This window comes from Magallana gigas, chromosome 1 (assembly GCF_963853765.1).
Source record: "Magallana gigas chromosome 1, xbMagGiga1.1, whole genome shotgun sequence".
NCBI classification, from domain to species: Eukaryota; Metazoa; Mollusca; class Bivalvia; order Ostreida; family Ostreidae; genus Magallana; species Magallana gigas.
In genome coordinates this window covers 27,776,524-27,791,419 of record NC_088853.1, presented here as the reverse complement: position 1 = coordinate 27,791,419, position 14,896 = coordinate 27,776,524, and the positions used below count along the sequence as shown (strand labels likewise).

At 32.4% G+C, this 14,896-nt stretch overlaps 1 protein-coding gene and 1 long non-coding RNA gene across 2 annotated transcripts in view; both read right to left on the bottom strand.

Annotated features, from left to right (window-relative positions):
* The window catches only part of LOC105336714 (uncharacterized), a 408,324-nt gene that overhangs the window by 160,144 nt on the left and 233,284 nt on the right, over positions 1-14,896 (bottom strand). The gene's annotated exons all lie outside the window — the stretch shown is intronic.
* LOC105334306 (abhydrolase domain-containing protein 2) lies at positions 3,000-14,851 on the bottom strand. Its single transcript, XM_066065497.1, has 9 exons — positions 14,436-14,851; positions 14,011-14,180; positions 12,475-12,650; positions 10,801-10,968; positions 10,190-10,373; positions 9,370-9,564; positions 8,854-8,923; positions 7,838-7,922; positions 3,000-6,890 (listed from the first exon to the last, which is right to left on the bottom strand). The coding sequence occupies exons 2-9, from the start codon at positions 14,169-14,171 to the stop codon at positions 6,706-6,708; spliced, it is 1,224 nt and encodes a 407-aa protein (XP_065921569.1). The 5' UTR covers positions 14,172-14,180; positions 14,436-14,851; the 3' UTR covers positions 3,000-6,705.

The following is a 14,896-nucleotide window of genomic DNA, read 5'->3' as shown; positions in this document are numbered from 1 at the left end:
AGTTGGTTGTACTAATTTTTATGGTAAATTTTAATATACTTTCAGCAACTTGTTTTGAAGTTTAACATTTAACTATTATCATAAAGAATAGATTTCGTTACTGTAAGCATTTCTAACGGAAATTGTATGATCATTGCCATAGTATGAAGTAATGGAGAACACATTGACGGGTTTGTACATTACTCTAATACAAAGTTCAACTCATCATATGAGATTTCTCTTGGAGATTATGTATTTCAAACCATTTTGGGTTTTTTGTAGTTGCATTGATTTGAATGAAAACTTAATGCATTAGTTTAATATAGAATTTCTAGAGACCTTATATTAAAATAAAAATGGATTAGTTCAAATTTTCCAGTCAATTCAAATTTTCATTTCTGTCATATTCTTACGTTAATAATTGATATAATGTCATTCCATGATACTTTCTACCACATTTTACATGGAAATATGATAAATACAAACGCAAAGTCATTTTAGTTGACACGGCACATAGAAATTCAAATATATCATTTATATAAAATTTAATGACATTCAGGTCTTTAGTATTTCAGGTCTTTAGTATGTCCCGCATAACGATCCTGATGCATTGAAGAACTCCGAAATTTTCCGAATAGATTATAGTCTCGAAAAACCCACCAAATACGACAATCTACTTAGTATGACCTTCTTTTCATTTACGAGCAAAACAAAAATATGTGATATTTTCTAAAAGGCATAAAACATATTTCTACATGCAAATTTACTTTTAATTCATAAAAATAAGCATAGTATTAATTCTACTAAAAAGAACTATCCCGCAGAAACGCAGTAACAATATTTAAATGTGTATCAAATAACGGACCGCCTTCCGGCGGCCCGTAATAAAATGCCATCATCAAAATGTGAATTGAAACTTGAAATGGATGTAAAGAGTTGTCATTTTTAAACAGTGTTTATGGAGGAAGATTTTGGATCTCAGAATGATGCATTCCCACCAGCAGTTAATGTGACATGTAACTAAAATGGAATGTCCGTGGATCAGTGTTATGTGACCTATTTTTTCTTGCACTCGGGAATTTCTTGGTTATGAGTTTGAACATTATGTGTGCTACATAAATGAGCACACAGGGTGCATTGCTCAGCATCATGACTTTTAAAAAGTGTATTAGTCCTGTTATTCTTCTGACAGCATAAACAGAACCGGCGTACATGTCATATCATCAAGATCTTATATATCTATCAAAAAAGATAATAACAAATCAGAAAAATTTCCAGGGCATTTAAATAAAAAGTAATGGCAAGAAACCCCACAAAGAAAATGAAATTACATTTTTATATTAATTTAAATTGAAATCGTGAAACAGCATTTTATTTAGATAAACACTCACTGCCATATCTCCGTACAAACATCTGGAATGCAATGGTCTCATATTTCACAAATTAATTTATCTATTCATTTTTTGCACAAATCATGTATATAGTTATCTGAGGTTCATTTATAGAAATGTACTAAATCCTTGTCTTCTCATGACAGTACACAAAATTTTTCTTCACATCAAGGCATATTTTTTCTTCGTAACTTTTATCAACTCTGTACATAAACACTGGCCTACTTCCAACATTGACCCAGTCACCAGCAGCAATATGTGTCTTATCTACGTCAGAGAACAGATGCATGCCGGGGAATAATGGATTACCTCCATAAACCTTTCACTGAGAGTGTTAAATTGATAAAATCTCTTGATAGAAATAAACAAAAAGGTAACAGACCTCATTTTTAAGTTTCAAAGGGCTTTTAAAATTTATTAAGCAACAATTAATTTTTTCATGGTCACTTCCTTTAAAAATATGTTGTAGTCAATTATTCATTCAAATAGTTTTTATCAGCTGTTAATGGTCAATGCACACTTAAAAAGTGGGAGGGGGACTCCATAGATATTCAATTTTCTATATTTTAATTTAATTTGCTGCGAAAAAAGAGGACACCCCCCCCCAAGTACACCAGCATTAGACACCGGACTTATGTTAAGCAGAAAAGCAGACCAAACTGAAAATTAATCAGCATTACATAGAGAGAGTTCCATCATTCACAATGACATACTTGGGCAGCAAAGTTGACAGTACAAGCCGTTCGGACCGACATGGAAACCAAAGTCACGGTTGAAAAAAAACCCCAATTCAATATGTCCTAAAATGGCAACAGCCATATCCAGTCCTGCGCCCTGTGAAACAAGAAGCAATTAAGCAAAGCAACGATTCCTCACAGAAAAACTGGCCAATATCACTGTCTTCAGAATTCCGCTTTTTTTTTTCATTTTGCCCCCCCCCCCCCCCCTAATTCGCTATTTTTAAAGTGATTCAGGTACATTAACTTTTTGTGTTATTTTATAAAAGAGTTGACATAAAATATGTTTTTCACCAATTTATTTGATTTATATGCAATCACTGGCAGTATATGACGTCAGAAGTGACGCTATTTTCATAATTCAATCAAAATCAGTCAAAAATTGACATTTTTCTTATCTTTTTTCGAATTGGAAATATAGAGCGACTCTTTGAACAAGAACGAACTTTTTTGGAAAGATACATCTTTGGTGAAAATATTTTGTTTGTTCAAGCAGTCGCTTAATGTTTCCTTAAAGAAAAACTGCTTCAAAACAAGCCGTTTTATGCTTAAAATGCGAAAATGGCGGGAAAAGGTAAACTTTATGATGTCATATTTTTAATTTGTGGGCACTTAAATAAAAATGAAAATTATGAAAAAACTTCAAATGTATATTTGTACAAATAAAACAAAGAATTACAGTAAAATGACAATGTTCATTTAAGGGGGCCATTTTAGGCTAAAACCATATATATAGTCCTTTATCAAAATTTTGGTTACATAAAAGAAAGTGAAGCAGTTGACAAAGTTATCATATGACCCTTGCCTTTCTTTATTATCGATTTAATTACAAGTATTTTTTTTTACTTCTCTGATTTAAAAAAAAAAGAATTACATACAACAAAAAAGGAGCTGAAAGGTTTTATATATTTTATTAATGCACTAACAAAAATAAATTGCTAAATATCTAACTTCTCAGGAAAACAAAATTATAACATACAAAACTTAAAAAAACAAAAAACAAAACGTATTTTTCAAACAAGTTACTTAGTCCTTTACGAAAAACATTTACTGCTTTGAAAAACAAGAGGCCCATGGACCACGTTGCTCACCTGTACAACAGTGCTTTGTACCAAGTTTGGTTAAATTTGGCCCAGTGGTTTAAGAGAAGAAGTCAAAAATGTAAAAAGTTTACAGACGGATGACGGACAACAGGTGATCAGAAAAGCTCACCTGAACCATCGATTCAGGTGTGCTAAAAACAGGAGGAGGTGATTGTGTTTATAAAAAAAATTGAACTACCAATCTGACAAGTAGGTTTTATATAAAAAAAAATAGATTTATGAAATCCACAATCATAAAGTAGGGAGGCAAGAATCACATAAATAAAGATGGTAAAACAAACTTATTACCTTTTATTCTAACAGAAAGAACTATACTGTAGCATATAATTTCCTGTACATTTTTTTTTCAAGAGATTCCAAACATTTTGGAAAATATTGGTGTTTGATTTATTAAATATGTTACGAGGTTTAACTATTGTATATATACAGGTTTCAACATTAAATTTTAAAAGTCTTTTGGACAAATTACCTATGTATATTCTTTATGGCTTTTCAATGTGATAAAACTACTTTCATTAAAAACTATTGATTTGATATAAAAAGAAAAAAAAAATCTTTAAAAAATCCTATTGATAAAGTTCTACAAATCGACTGTGCAAAATATGAAATTTAAGTTTTTATATAAATAGACTTAATATAGTTATATTATGATAAATAAAGTTATATTTTCTATCTTTGTAATTTGTACTGCGCTTCAACAAAGCTTATATTTTACTTATACATTTATGATACACATACATGTATATTGACAAGTAGACATTTTGGTTTCTTTACAGAGAAACCTGCAATTCAAGAGGTAGTTTCCATTGCTTTTGACATATCTCTTTTACCTCCTTTCAATTGACAAAATCATTAACAATACAAAATGTTACCTCAACCCCCCCCCCTTGCAAGATTAACTTAAAATCTGGAAGATGCCTTTCTGGATATATATTGTACATAATAATTATACAGTTAAAAACATTGTTTCCCCAATTTAATAGGACTGAGAAAAAAAACCTCTGAAATTTCAAAAGATTTCAGAGAATAAAGGTATATGATATCTAATTTAACGTGGTTTGAACTTGCCAATCACTTCCATATACACATTTTATTAAAAAAAAAAATTCAAAAGATGAGCTATAAAATGTTCTACTGCGACATTTTCACCATCTCACAAATAACAAAGTTAAGGACTAAAAAGAATTCATTGCAAAATCCTAATGGCACATACATGTACACCAAACAAGAACCCACTGTAAATTGCCAAATCAATAAGTCATAAACTAGTAGCTTTTCCTGCTTAACCCAAACAAACAAACAAACAAACACAAGTCAATTTTTAAAAATATGTGTCATATAAATGTGAACAGCCAATTTAATAATATTTTGGCAGAAAAATCAAAACAAACACTAAACGTCTTATTTTCATAAAAATTACATGCATCATATTTTCTTAATTTATCGGAAACCGTAGCCTACTTTCCCTTTTTAGAAAAATCCGGTAAAGACATCATCTGTATTGATAAGGGTCTGAATCTATAATTTATAACAAATACCACATTGAAATCATTTAAATTTTAAAAAAAGAGGATATCCTTTTATGTATACAAACACTATGTATTTCATTTCCATTGGTCTAAACCTTTTGTATAATATGATTAATAACGCAATTATTCATTCTTATTCCTGGTGCATTCATGTATTGATAAACGCAAGTCACCTTTTTTTAGTGCAACTAAGTTTGGATGTACTTTTTGTTCAGTTTGAAAAAGTTTAGAATTAAAAACAAACATTTCAATTCTAAAGGAAGAAACAATTGGGATAGTGATTCTAAACATAGAAATAAAATTTGCAAAATTATCAGTTCAAACTTATATCTGTAATGTGATTTATTTGATGATATACATTTCATAAAAATTAACAGTATCAAAGGCGAAAGAGGTAACTGAAAGAATGTACGTGATGTTAATTTGTATGAAAGGCAAAATTAATTTGTTATCTCTCATACATTTAACAATTAAAAAAAAAAGTAGAGAGTAAAAACATAGAAAATCTAAACCTATAAATCAGAAATTGAACCTCTAGCTGTCTATGTATTTCTATCAAACTACATCACTAATTACCTATAGGCCACAACCAAAAGAGAGGTTGCACTCCAAGTGTCTATTCTAACTATAATTATATTTTGATATAAAAACAATTAAACAAACAACAAACAAAATTGTAATTGTAAATTATCAAAAACAAAACTACTACCGGCACTAACATTATTATAATGTATTGATACATATATAAAGGCAATATAAATGGATGAAAATAAGGCTTAATAAAGTGTAATTATGGCACATAAATTAAATAGTGTATATACTAGTACCCATGGAAATATCATACAAAGTCTTAATAAAAAGTAGCTGGAATTCTGATCAATAAACATTTAAATTTTCATATTAGAGATACACAGACATTAATATCACAAAGGTTGATTCATGGTCATTTATATGTATGCCTACAGTTCTGATTATCAACAATAGACTAAGTATTATTATTTTGAAATTTAAAAACAAGTATAATTGTGATTACAGTTTGTGTCTCATTTTTCGTACTAAAATTTTACAGAAATGCCTTTATTAACAAAGATTTCTTACTTTATGCGAGACTCAGTACCTAAATTTTGCGATTCATTCATTTTGCATCAAATCATGAGAATTTAAAATCGCGAAATTCAATTTTTTTTTTATCATAGTTTCATTCAGTTTACATCTGTTCGAAAAAAAAAAGCCAAATTTTAAAATCCTTGATATGTACTTCCCGTGATTTCTGGAAAATATTAATTCATCGTGTTTTTTAATAGGAATCTACAGAACGTAGTTTTTGCATAGAAGAATGATATAAATGTGTCTCACTGTCACAATTTTATGGAACTTGAATATTCCATACCCACCAATTCTAGAGGGATTATGTAACGGAAAACATAAGAACTTTTGCATGTAATTGAATTGCTCCTCTGGTTTTTATTCTTTAACTAAATACAAGCAATAAAACCTTACATATATGAATTTTGATATCTCCTTAATAAGGAGATTGTCAATAATGCAAGATCTTTAGTTCATTTTTATAAAATTAAAAATCATGGCCATGAAGGAAGTAAAAAATATTTTATAAAAAAAATGGAAAATGCTTTTTGATCAACATTTTTAACTAATGTGTAGGTTGTTGAAAATTAAACAAAAAAATTACACGCATAATGGCAGCTTGGTGCTTTTTGACCAGAGGGAAAATGCTGCAGTTGTTTTGACACAAAATTATATCACGTTGACCACTTTTGTTTCAAACGGCTTTCATTTTTTAATGAGGCAGATTGTCAATGCTTTTCAATCGACATTTTTAAATAATTTGTAAGATGATGAAAATTGAATCAATTGGAAATTTAAACACATAACGACAGGTGCTCTTGGAATAGAGGCAAGATGCTGCAGTTGTGCTGAAAAAAACCACAATATCACCATTTTTGTTTCAGGCGGCTTTCAACTTTAGATGAGGCAGACTGTTGGCAACAAATAAGGTCACAATGGCTTCCGCATACTGTAGAGCTGACCGGTCTAACCAGGTGATGGGGTCAGGGGTCAAAATCCCACTCTCAAAGAATCCAAGATGGCCGCCATGCCTGGTTTCCACCAATATGCTATTGGGATGTGTTTCTGAAAGAAAACATGATCGTATAAGGAATGATAAATGATAGCATCTGACTTATACATGTACCTATTGTTTGACAAATTCAGTCTCGTTGGTCTGGAATAAATATTAAATTCTGATACATGTATACAAAATATTATTACTGACGTGTTTTGTTTTTTCTTGTTTTTTGGTTGTTTTTTTTTGGGGGGGGGGGGGGGGGTAGAGGGGCTGTTTTCTTTTTGCTGCTTATTTTGGATGTGAAAATACTTCTGAATCTGATGTGTATCATAGATAAAGATGATATCACAGTTTCAATGGTAAGTGGTATAGCTGGCCTGCACTTAACTTTACTTATCTAGGTTTTTTGTTTTTTTTTCCTTCCTGATAAATGTGTTTACATGCTGATCAATATTTAGTAAACATTAAGTGTGTCTGTAAAATTCAGTGACATAATTTTTCCCTATTTGATTACGGGGTATTAAATAAAATGTTTACAAAATGATATCGATACATTTGACTCATAATCCAAATCAATGAGCATTATTTTACATCTATATACAAATTAAACACATCACTTGTCTTGGTTATGATCATTCTTTTTCTGAATCAATAAAATTAAAGTCATGCATGCATGATCCAGAATATTTTTCCATTGGGGGTGGGGTGTCAGTCGGATATTCAAGTAAGCAAGGGGGGTCCAAGGCATATTTTTGTTAATTCTACTAAATGGAAGTCATCTACCCATTAAAGTGAAGAGTTTCCGATTCGCTCTGCTCTACATAAAGGGGGCGTATCAAAAACTTTTGACTTGGGAAGATGTTTACAAGTATGTGAAGATGTTAACTAGAGTGTAAACATAAAAAAATTGTTTTTTTTGTGCATGAAGCCTATTCAAAGACTATTACTTAGTTCTCACACCATAATGGTTTTAATTACCATCCAGCGCTCTTAATACAGCCACTGATCTTACTTGCGTATTCGATTCCTATCTCCACCAGTGATGGGGGGACTAATGGATCGTCTGTCGCATTCAGCAGGAACATGGGCAGAGTGATCTGAAAACAAAAGACAACTACTCCTCAAACAATTCTACAACACAATTGTATTAAGTCTGTTGCTTTGTCAATCTTCAGAAGATCCGAATATGAGAAAAACAGTTTTTAATGCATTCTGAATGTGTCCTTGACAACATTTTTTTTTTTTATAAACACTTGATATGAATACAGGGCAATGTACTATATGTATATGTGTATCTGTTGAGATTTGAACTCAACTTTATTAAATTCAATGATATTCCCCAAAGTACACCACAGACATGCATGGATCTAGAAAATTTCTTCAGGGGGGCGTCTGAGGGAAAATTGTATTTGCTGGAGGGGGGTCTGAAATTTTCAATAATGTTACTACGTTTGCGAATTTAATAAATCTTCATTTTCCAGGTGGGGTTGGGACCACCCAACCACCTCTAGATCTGCACATGACAGACATTCCAAGATTTCTAACAGACGGGAGGTGACATGATTTTATAACATCTGATGGTATTTAACGATCCTCGACACCCTGTGACTTCTATTTTTTATGACAGTACATCACAACATGGTGATTTTAATGCATTGTGAAACAGTTTAAATCGCCAAACTTTGGTGTCTTACTCTGTGGCACTATGGGTGTAGCTTAGACCTACTGACTCGCAGGTCCAGAGTTCGAAAACCACCTGGACTTTTATTTTAATGAATGGCGGTAAAGTTTTAAGAAGTTGATTTTCCCCTCAAAAATTTAATTTTTTTCCTGTCATTTTCAATTCAAACACATGCTAGAAATCTAGATCTTTAAGTAATCTAGAAAAATGGGCTTGGATGCAGAACTTTTCCTAGGTGTGTGGACGACCCTTAACTGATAACGCAGTCTAGTTCTGTTTGCCCAGTTCTGCAGGAAAGGCCAACTAGCCAATCTCAATTCAAAGGAAGATAACTCTGTTCTCCTCACCTTGTCCATGCAGAAACAACAGCTGTGTTTTCTATGGTACTCTTCAACGCTTTCAAACCCCGCCCTCCTCCTGTCAATCAAAAGGTCAAATGTCAAATATAGTAACATCTGCAGAATAAGTACAATGAATTGTGTTAATTTTAATCCTCTCGTGCCACAAAAAGATTAAAATTTATGAATGGAACACACAAAAAAAAAATATGGATGTTTAAATACCGGTAAATATATGTAACATTTTAATAGTGTAAAAGAAATTTTAATTATAATATGTAAAATATTTAGAGTTTGAAAGAAATCTATGGCTTTCTTTTTGTTTCACATGAATTCAGACTGGTTTATATTTTGTTCAAATGTCCAGATGCATGACCTTGTAGCATTGTGTTTACTTACCGAATGTAAGCCTCAGCTAGTTCATACAATGTGTTCACTTACCGACTGTAGGCCTCGTTTAGTTCATATAATGTGTTCACTTACCGACCGTATGCCTCATCTAGTTCATACAATGTGTTCACTTACCGACCGTATGCCTCGTCTAGTTCATATAATGTAGTAGAGGCCAGCACAAGCTCTGGGTCAATGTTATATTTCTCTTGCACTTCTTTCCCCAGTAGCATGTCATAATGTCGCCTTAACATCTTCTTCTGGTTTGACGTCATGACATAAGCGTACATTCTCCTTAGATGGGCCCAGTCCTTTCCGAGATCAATAGCTCTGTTGATAAGAAGTACATTTAATTGCATATCCACTTCATGTAGCATTATCTGATTGTAAATAACAAATTTATTTTAAAATTGCACACAGAGCATATGTTCTGATGCAATAATATTTTTTAACCAGATAAAATAACACAGTTTATAATAAGGGTTTGTAGTGTACTTAATCTTTATTACAACCAGTTTATTACAGTAACTAACAATAATACAAAGCACAGATCTAAGACTTTTTAAGGAAAATAAATGTACTAACTTCTTTTTTTAAAAGTCAAGATTAAAAAATTAGTTATTCCTCTTTCTCAATTTATTAATAATCAAAGAACAAAAACTTGACAATGTGACAACTGACCTCAAAAACTTATAATTAAAACATCTTGTACTGTAAAAGTCGTTGTTTAAACTGATGGTTATGTATGCAAATTCTGTAGTCTAACATTACATATGGTACTTAATACATGGATGCATGATTTAACACTCTAAAGTTATAACTTTTATATCAATATCATCATGTGCGCTGGAAATTTTATGCGGTTTTAAGCTTACAGCTTTATGAATGTAAATTCCCCCTATGCAAAATAACCACTTTTACAGTATTATTCTAGGCTTTTGGTTTAAGAACTTACTTTTCTGCGTCGTAGCCCTGACAGAGAGACATGAGGCAGAGGAACTTTTCCTGTCTGGAGATGTCCTCTCCCACATACTTGACCACCACATTGGCTCCCATACTGAACCCCAACCCCATCAGACGGGTGTCAGGGTGTCTCCTGAGGACCTCATCCACCATGGCCCCATACTCCTCTGTACCCCCTACAAATATCGGCCAATCAGTGTTAAGTAAACATGTAACTCCAGAAATATCAGCCAATCAGAGATAAGCATACATGTAACTCTAGAAATATCAGCCAATCAGTGTTTAGTATACATTATTTAACTCTAGAAATGTTAGCAAATCAGAGTTTAGTATATTAATTCATTTTCATGACATCATCAAGCAAGACAGAGATCCCAGGGATAAGAGCACCTACTGTACAGTAGTTGACATCCGACATCCATAAGCTGGCCAGATATTTTTACAGTGAAGAAATCTTACTAATGTAAACTTTCATCTTTACATTATAAACTTACATCTTTACAATGTAAACATACATCTTTACAATTTAAACAGGCATCTTTACGCTGACCATTTCTACTGAATAAATATACTGATGATATTAATTAGATATTGAACACCTACCATAAGTAAACATCCTTGAGCTGGTGAGTGGGGCACTGGAGAGGGCCCCCAGGTGGTTCAGGACGGCCACCCTGTACCCCCGCTCCTGGGCGTAGTGGACAAACGTACAGATATAGGTCGTCTCACTGCTGTTGGCTATACCTGGACACAGAACCATGGTGTAATCACCTGTAAGTACATATTATGAAAACCTAATTATAAATCTTAGTGTCTTGTAAATCCAAAGTATTCATAATACAGTTTGGCAGAATGGAATTCTATTTTTTGCATTTATTGCATGGTTTGCTCAGAGGAATAATTTGTATCTGCAGTTTTCAAATAAAATTGAAAATTTCAGTTACATTGTATTCCCTTTTTCAATGTGGTTATCGTAAATTATGCTTTTGGGAAGATCAAGGTCTAATTATAATGCGAGTGGCAATTTTCTTCTGAGCCATTAAGATGTAAATATTGTGATAACACAAAGAAGTAAAATGTGTTGCGTGTTATCCATTTTTTTTACTAGTCATGTTTTCAATTTCATTTTTTATACCGATAGGTTGGATCAATTCCTCCTACCCCTTCCCAATTCTTTGAGTCTGAACTCTGTGCCTTTTATCACTGATTATAAATAATGCCTGGTAAACTGGTATCACACAGAGTAATTATTGATTCATCAGGTAATCGTTAATTATTCTCAATACCTGTCTACACATACATAATCGTTTGTTTAACGCAATGCTGTGTTGTCATACTTCATAACTGCGTAGTAAGTTACCTCACGCAAAACGTCTGATCATCATCAATGTAAGCCTTGAGGCGAAAAATTATCATATACATGTATATGTATGTTGCAAAATTGCACTGTTCAGAGATTGAACTTTGCTCAGTACAAGTAAATAATAGCCCATTTGTTTACAAAATTAGAACCTCTTCTACAAACTTCTACAAAATCTAAACCTGGATAACATAGAAATCAGTGGCCCTTTTCACAAAAACTCTTACGACTAAGATAAAAAAAATTAACAACCCTGTACGTTTTCCTTTCATAGAGATATTCATTTTTTTCCTAAAATATTATTTACAACATTGTCAAAATTAAATTAAATTAAAAAAAGAGTTTTTGTGATATTTTACAGCGTAGATACTTTTTGAAGAAAAGGAAAATATTGTCTTTAGTCGTAAGATTTTTTGTGAAAAGGGCCACAGTATAGGAAGTAAGGACAACCTTTTAAAGGGATGGAAAATGATATTACCTAGATTCAAGTGGTTGTAAAGCACTTTCTGGTACATTAATTTGCACCAGGTCCCTCTCAGTTGGGAAAATTCATATGAAACAATTTTTGTCAAATTGGTTGTAATACATGTATTTACATTATCAGGGAAAATTGTCATTGGGAATGGGTCAGATACTTAAGGATGCTGGATGGTCAACAGATTAATCATCAGAGCTACCTAAAATTTTAAGAGGTGGTTTGTTTAGCTATTATGAAATTAGTAAAATTAAAAAAAAAAAACATAACACCATAGATAATGTCCCCTTTTTAATTGGGCCTTTTCCCTATCTTTTTTAATATATAGAGCTCTTTTTCTAAAGGAGATTAATACAGTATAAAAATTGTCACAACTATTAAGCCCTCTTAATTCAAATTTGTGAGGAGTAATGAATTTCAGTAGCTGGTCGTTCTAAAATACCTTCTGTCGGATGAGGTTTATGTGGCTCAAACACATCAAACGTCATTGTGGCGCCATCTGACATCTTGACACTGATGCGCTTCCCCAGAGGATAAGGGGACTTCACTCTTCCCAGCTTGGCATAAATAAATGTCTGTAAGTGTCCACTCTTTCCCCATATCAGTGGTGGTAAATAACTACAAGAGATATGAATATATGTACTAGCTGACGTACAATTATAAAACAATTGGTTATTGTGAACCAACAGGCCTTTAACAAATTCAATCTAACTAATGCTTACAGCTATTATAGAGTCATTTTCTTTTTCCCCATCTCTGATATTTCAAAATTAAAATTATCTACGGGTATAATAACCATAAGTTTTCTCATTATAAACCATGTAGTCCAACAAATTAGGTATCCTTCCTATACACATACATAAGAGTATGACATTGACTTCGTGCATGTTTAATAATTATTGATAGACAAATATCTAAGGGATAAAAACTGTGGGATTCAGCCATAAGGAATAAATTAATGCATGCATTGTGATAACTGGTAAAACAGTAATTGATGCTGTAAAACGGCAGCAGGTTGTACCATTAATTGTGTTTTCATCGTCTGTATGTGGTATAGATAAGACTTAATTTATGAACCATTGATTGATATTGGTCCACTGGGTACTGGGTAGCGAGTTTGGCAATAAAACAGCAGATTACTGAGGTGTGAAGTCCAGCTCTTAGTTGTCTTGAATTGATTTTTGGGGGAGGATTTATATATACCCTGGTATTAGTTTTGAATGTTTCCCATTCCTGTTAAACTTATATAAATAATTTACACTGAATGAATTTGATTTACAACAGGTATAGTTCTACCTATTAATTAAATGTATATGTATCTTTTTTATGCACTCAAATCCCTGGTATTTAATTAAAAACACTATTAATATCCCTGTTACTGCTACATTTTGTAATTATACTTTACATGTAAATCCATTTATTTAAAAGGTTATCTTGATTAAAATATATCAATTGATATTTTTAGCTGTTGTTTAATCACCCTACTGAAAACAGATCTGATACAATATTTCAAAAGATTACATCACTGTGACAGTGTTTTACAATCCAGTAACAGGCTAACAGCTGAATGACATCTGTCTATGCATGCCTCGAAAATCAATGCATACATCGGTATTGGTATATCTTTTGATGATCTAATATATATATTCTCATATATTTATATGTATAAACAATTTATTGACATTGTTCAAAAATCTATTTCTCTCTCTCTCTCACTCCGCAAAGCTCCAAATTTGTCAGATTAAAAAATACTATACTCACATATATCTAGGTCTATGTGTATAAAATATTAATTGACATTGTTCAAAAATCAGTTTTATTTTTACTCCCCCCCCCCTCTCTCTCTCTCTCTCTGCAAAGCCCCAAATTTGTCTGATTGATTGTTCAAAAAATCAATTTTATTTTTCCTTCCTCTCTCTCTCTCTCCGCAAAGCCCCAAATTTGTCAGATTAAAAAAATACTAATTAACTATACTCACACTTCTTTGAATATTGGACATAGATCTAACACAGACTTTACGAAGTGGGAGCCTTCCTTGTAGAACAGTTTAGGTTCCCCTGCATAGATGGACAGATGAAGAAGTCGGAACACGGCACAGAAAAGTCCCAAAAGAATCAGCGAGACCACAACGGCCGACATCGTCTTAATCTGAGGGAGCAAGTGAAGTGAGACTATACCATGTATACAGCATATAAGATTATAGATCACTCAGCTCAAGAATGAAGATATCGATTTGCGTTTTCCAATGATAGTAAATTCCAGAACCTCGGGGAATTAAACCGCCGGTCATGTGTGTCGAATCTACACATACAGTTCAATAAATCATTTCCTGAATCTTTGTATTGAATAATCAAGCGATGAAATAAAACTGAGAAAAAATGTATAGTTATTCCATAGGGTTACCTGTTCCAGTGTGTTTGATTTAGTCGCCCAGTCAGCAAGTGTTCGCCCGCGTGGGAAAACCGTGTATTAGAAGGCGCATTACACATGTACAGCGCACCTAATCAGCTGTTTTGGTGAATGTATTGAAGAGTTCGTCCAAAGGGGAATGACTCATGAATAAGGTTCAAAGTCCAGTCGTCGACTGTCAAAATGTTATATCTTGAAAGATCCTTAATGCGTTGTTTTAATAATTGGCAGTAATTGACCTTGGTTTAATTCTTGTTTTCAATATTTTTTTCAAAGACCGATGAAGGGGTCTATTGTCAAAATGGGAGGATCTTATATAAAAGCTGTTGGCGGATCCACTTTCAAACACAAAATATGTGGGGGTGAAAGAATAAATAAATTTCTTTTTCTATAAAAGAAATCCTCAAACATTTGAAAATAAATCTAAATCTACGCATTTAAAATGTGCTTTTGTA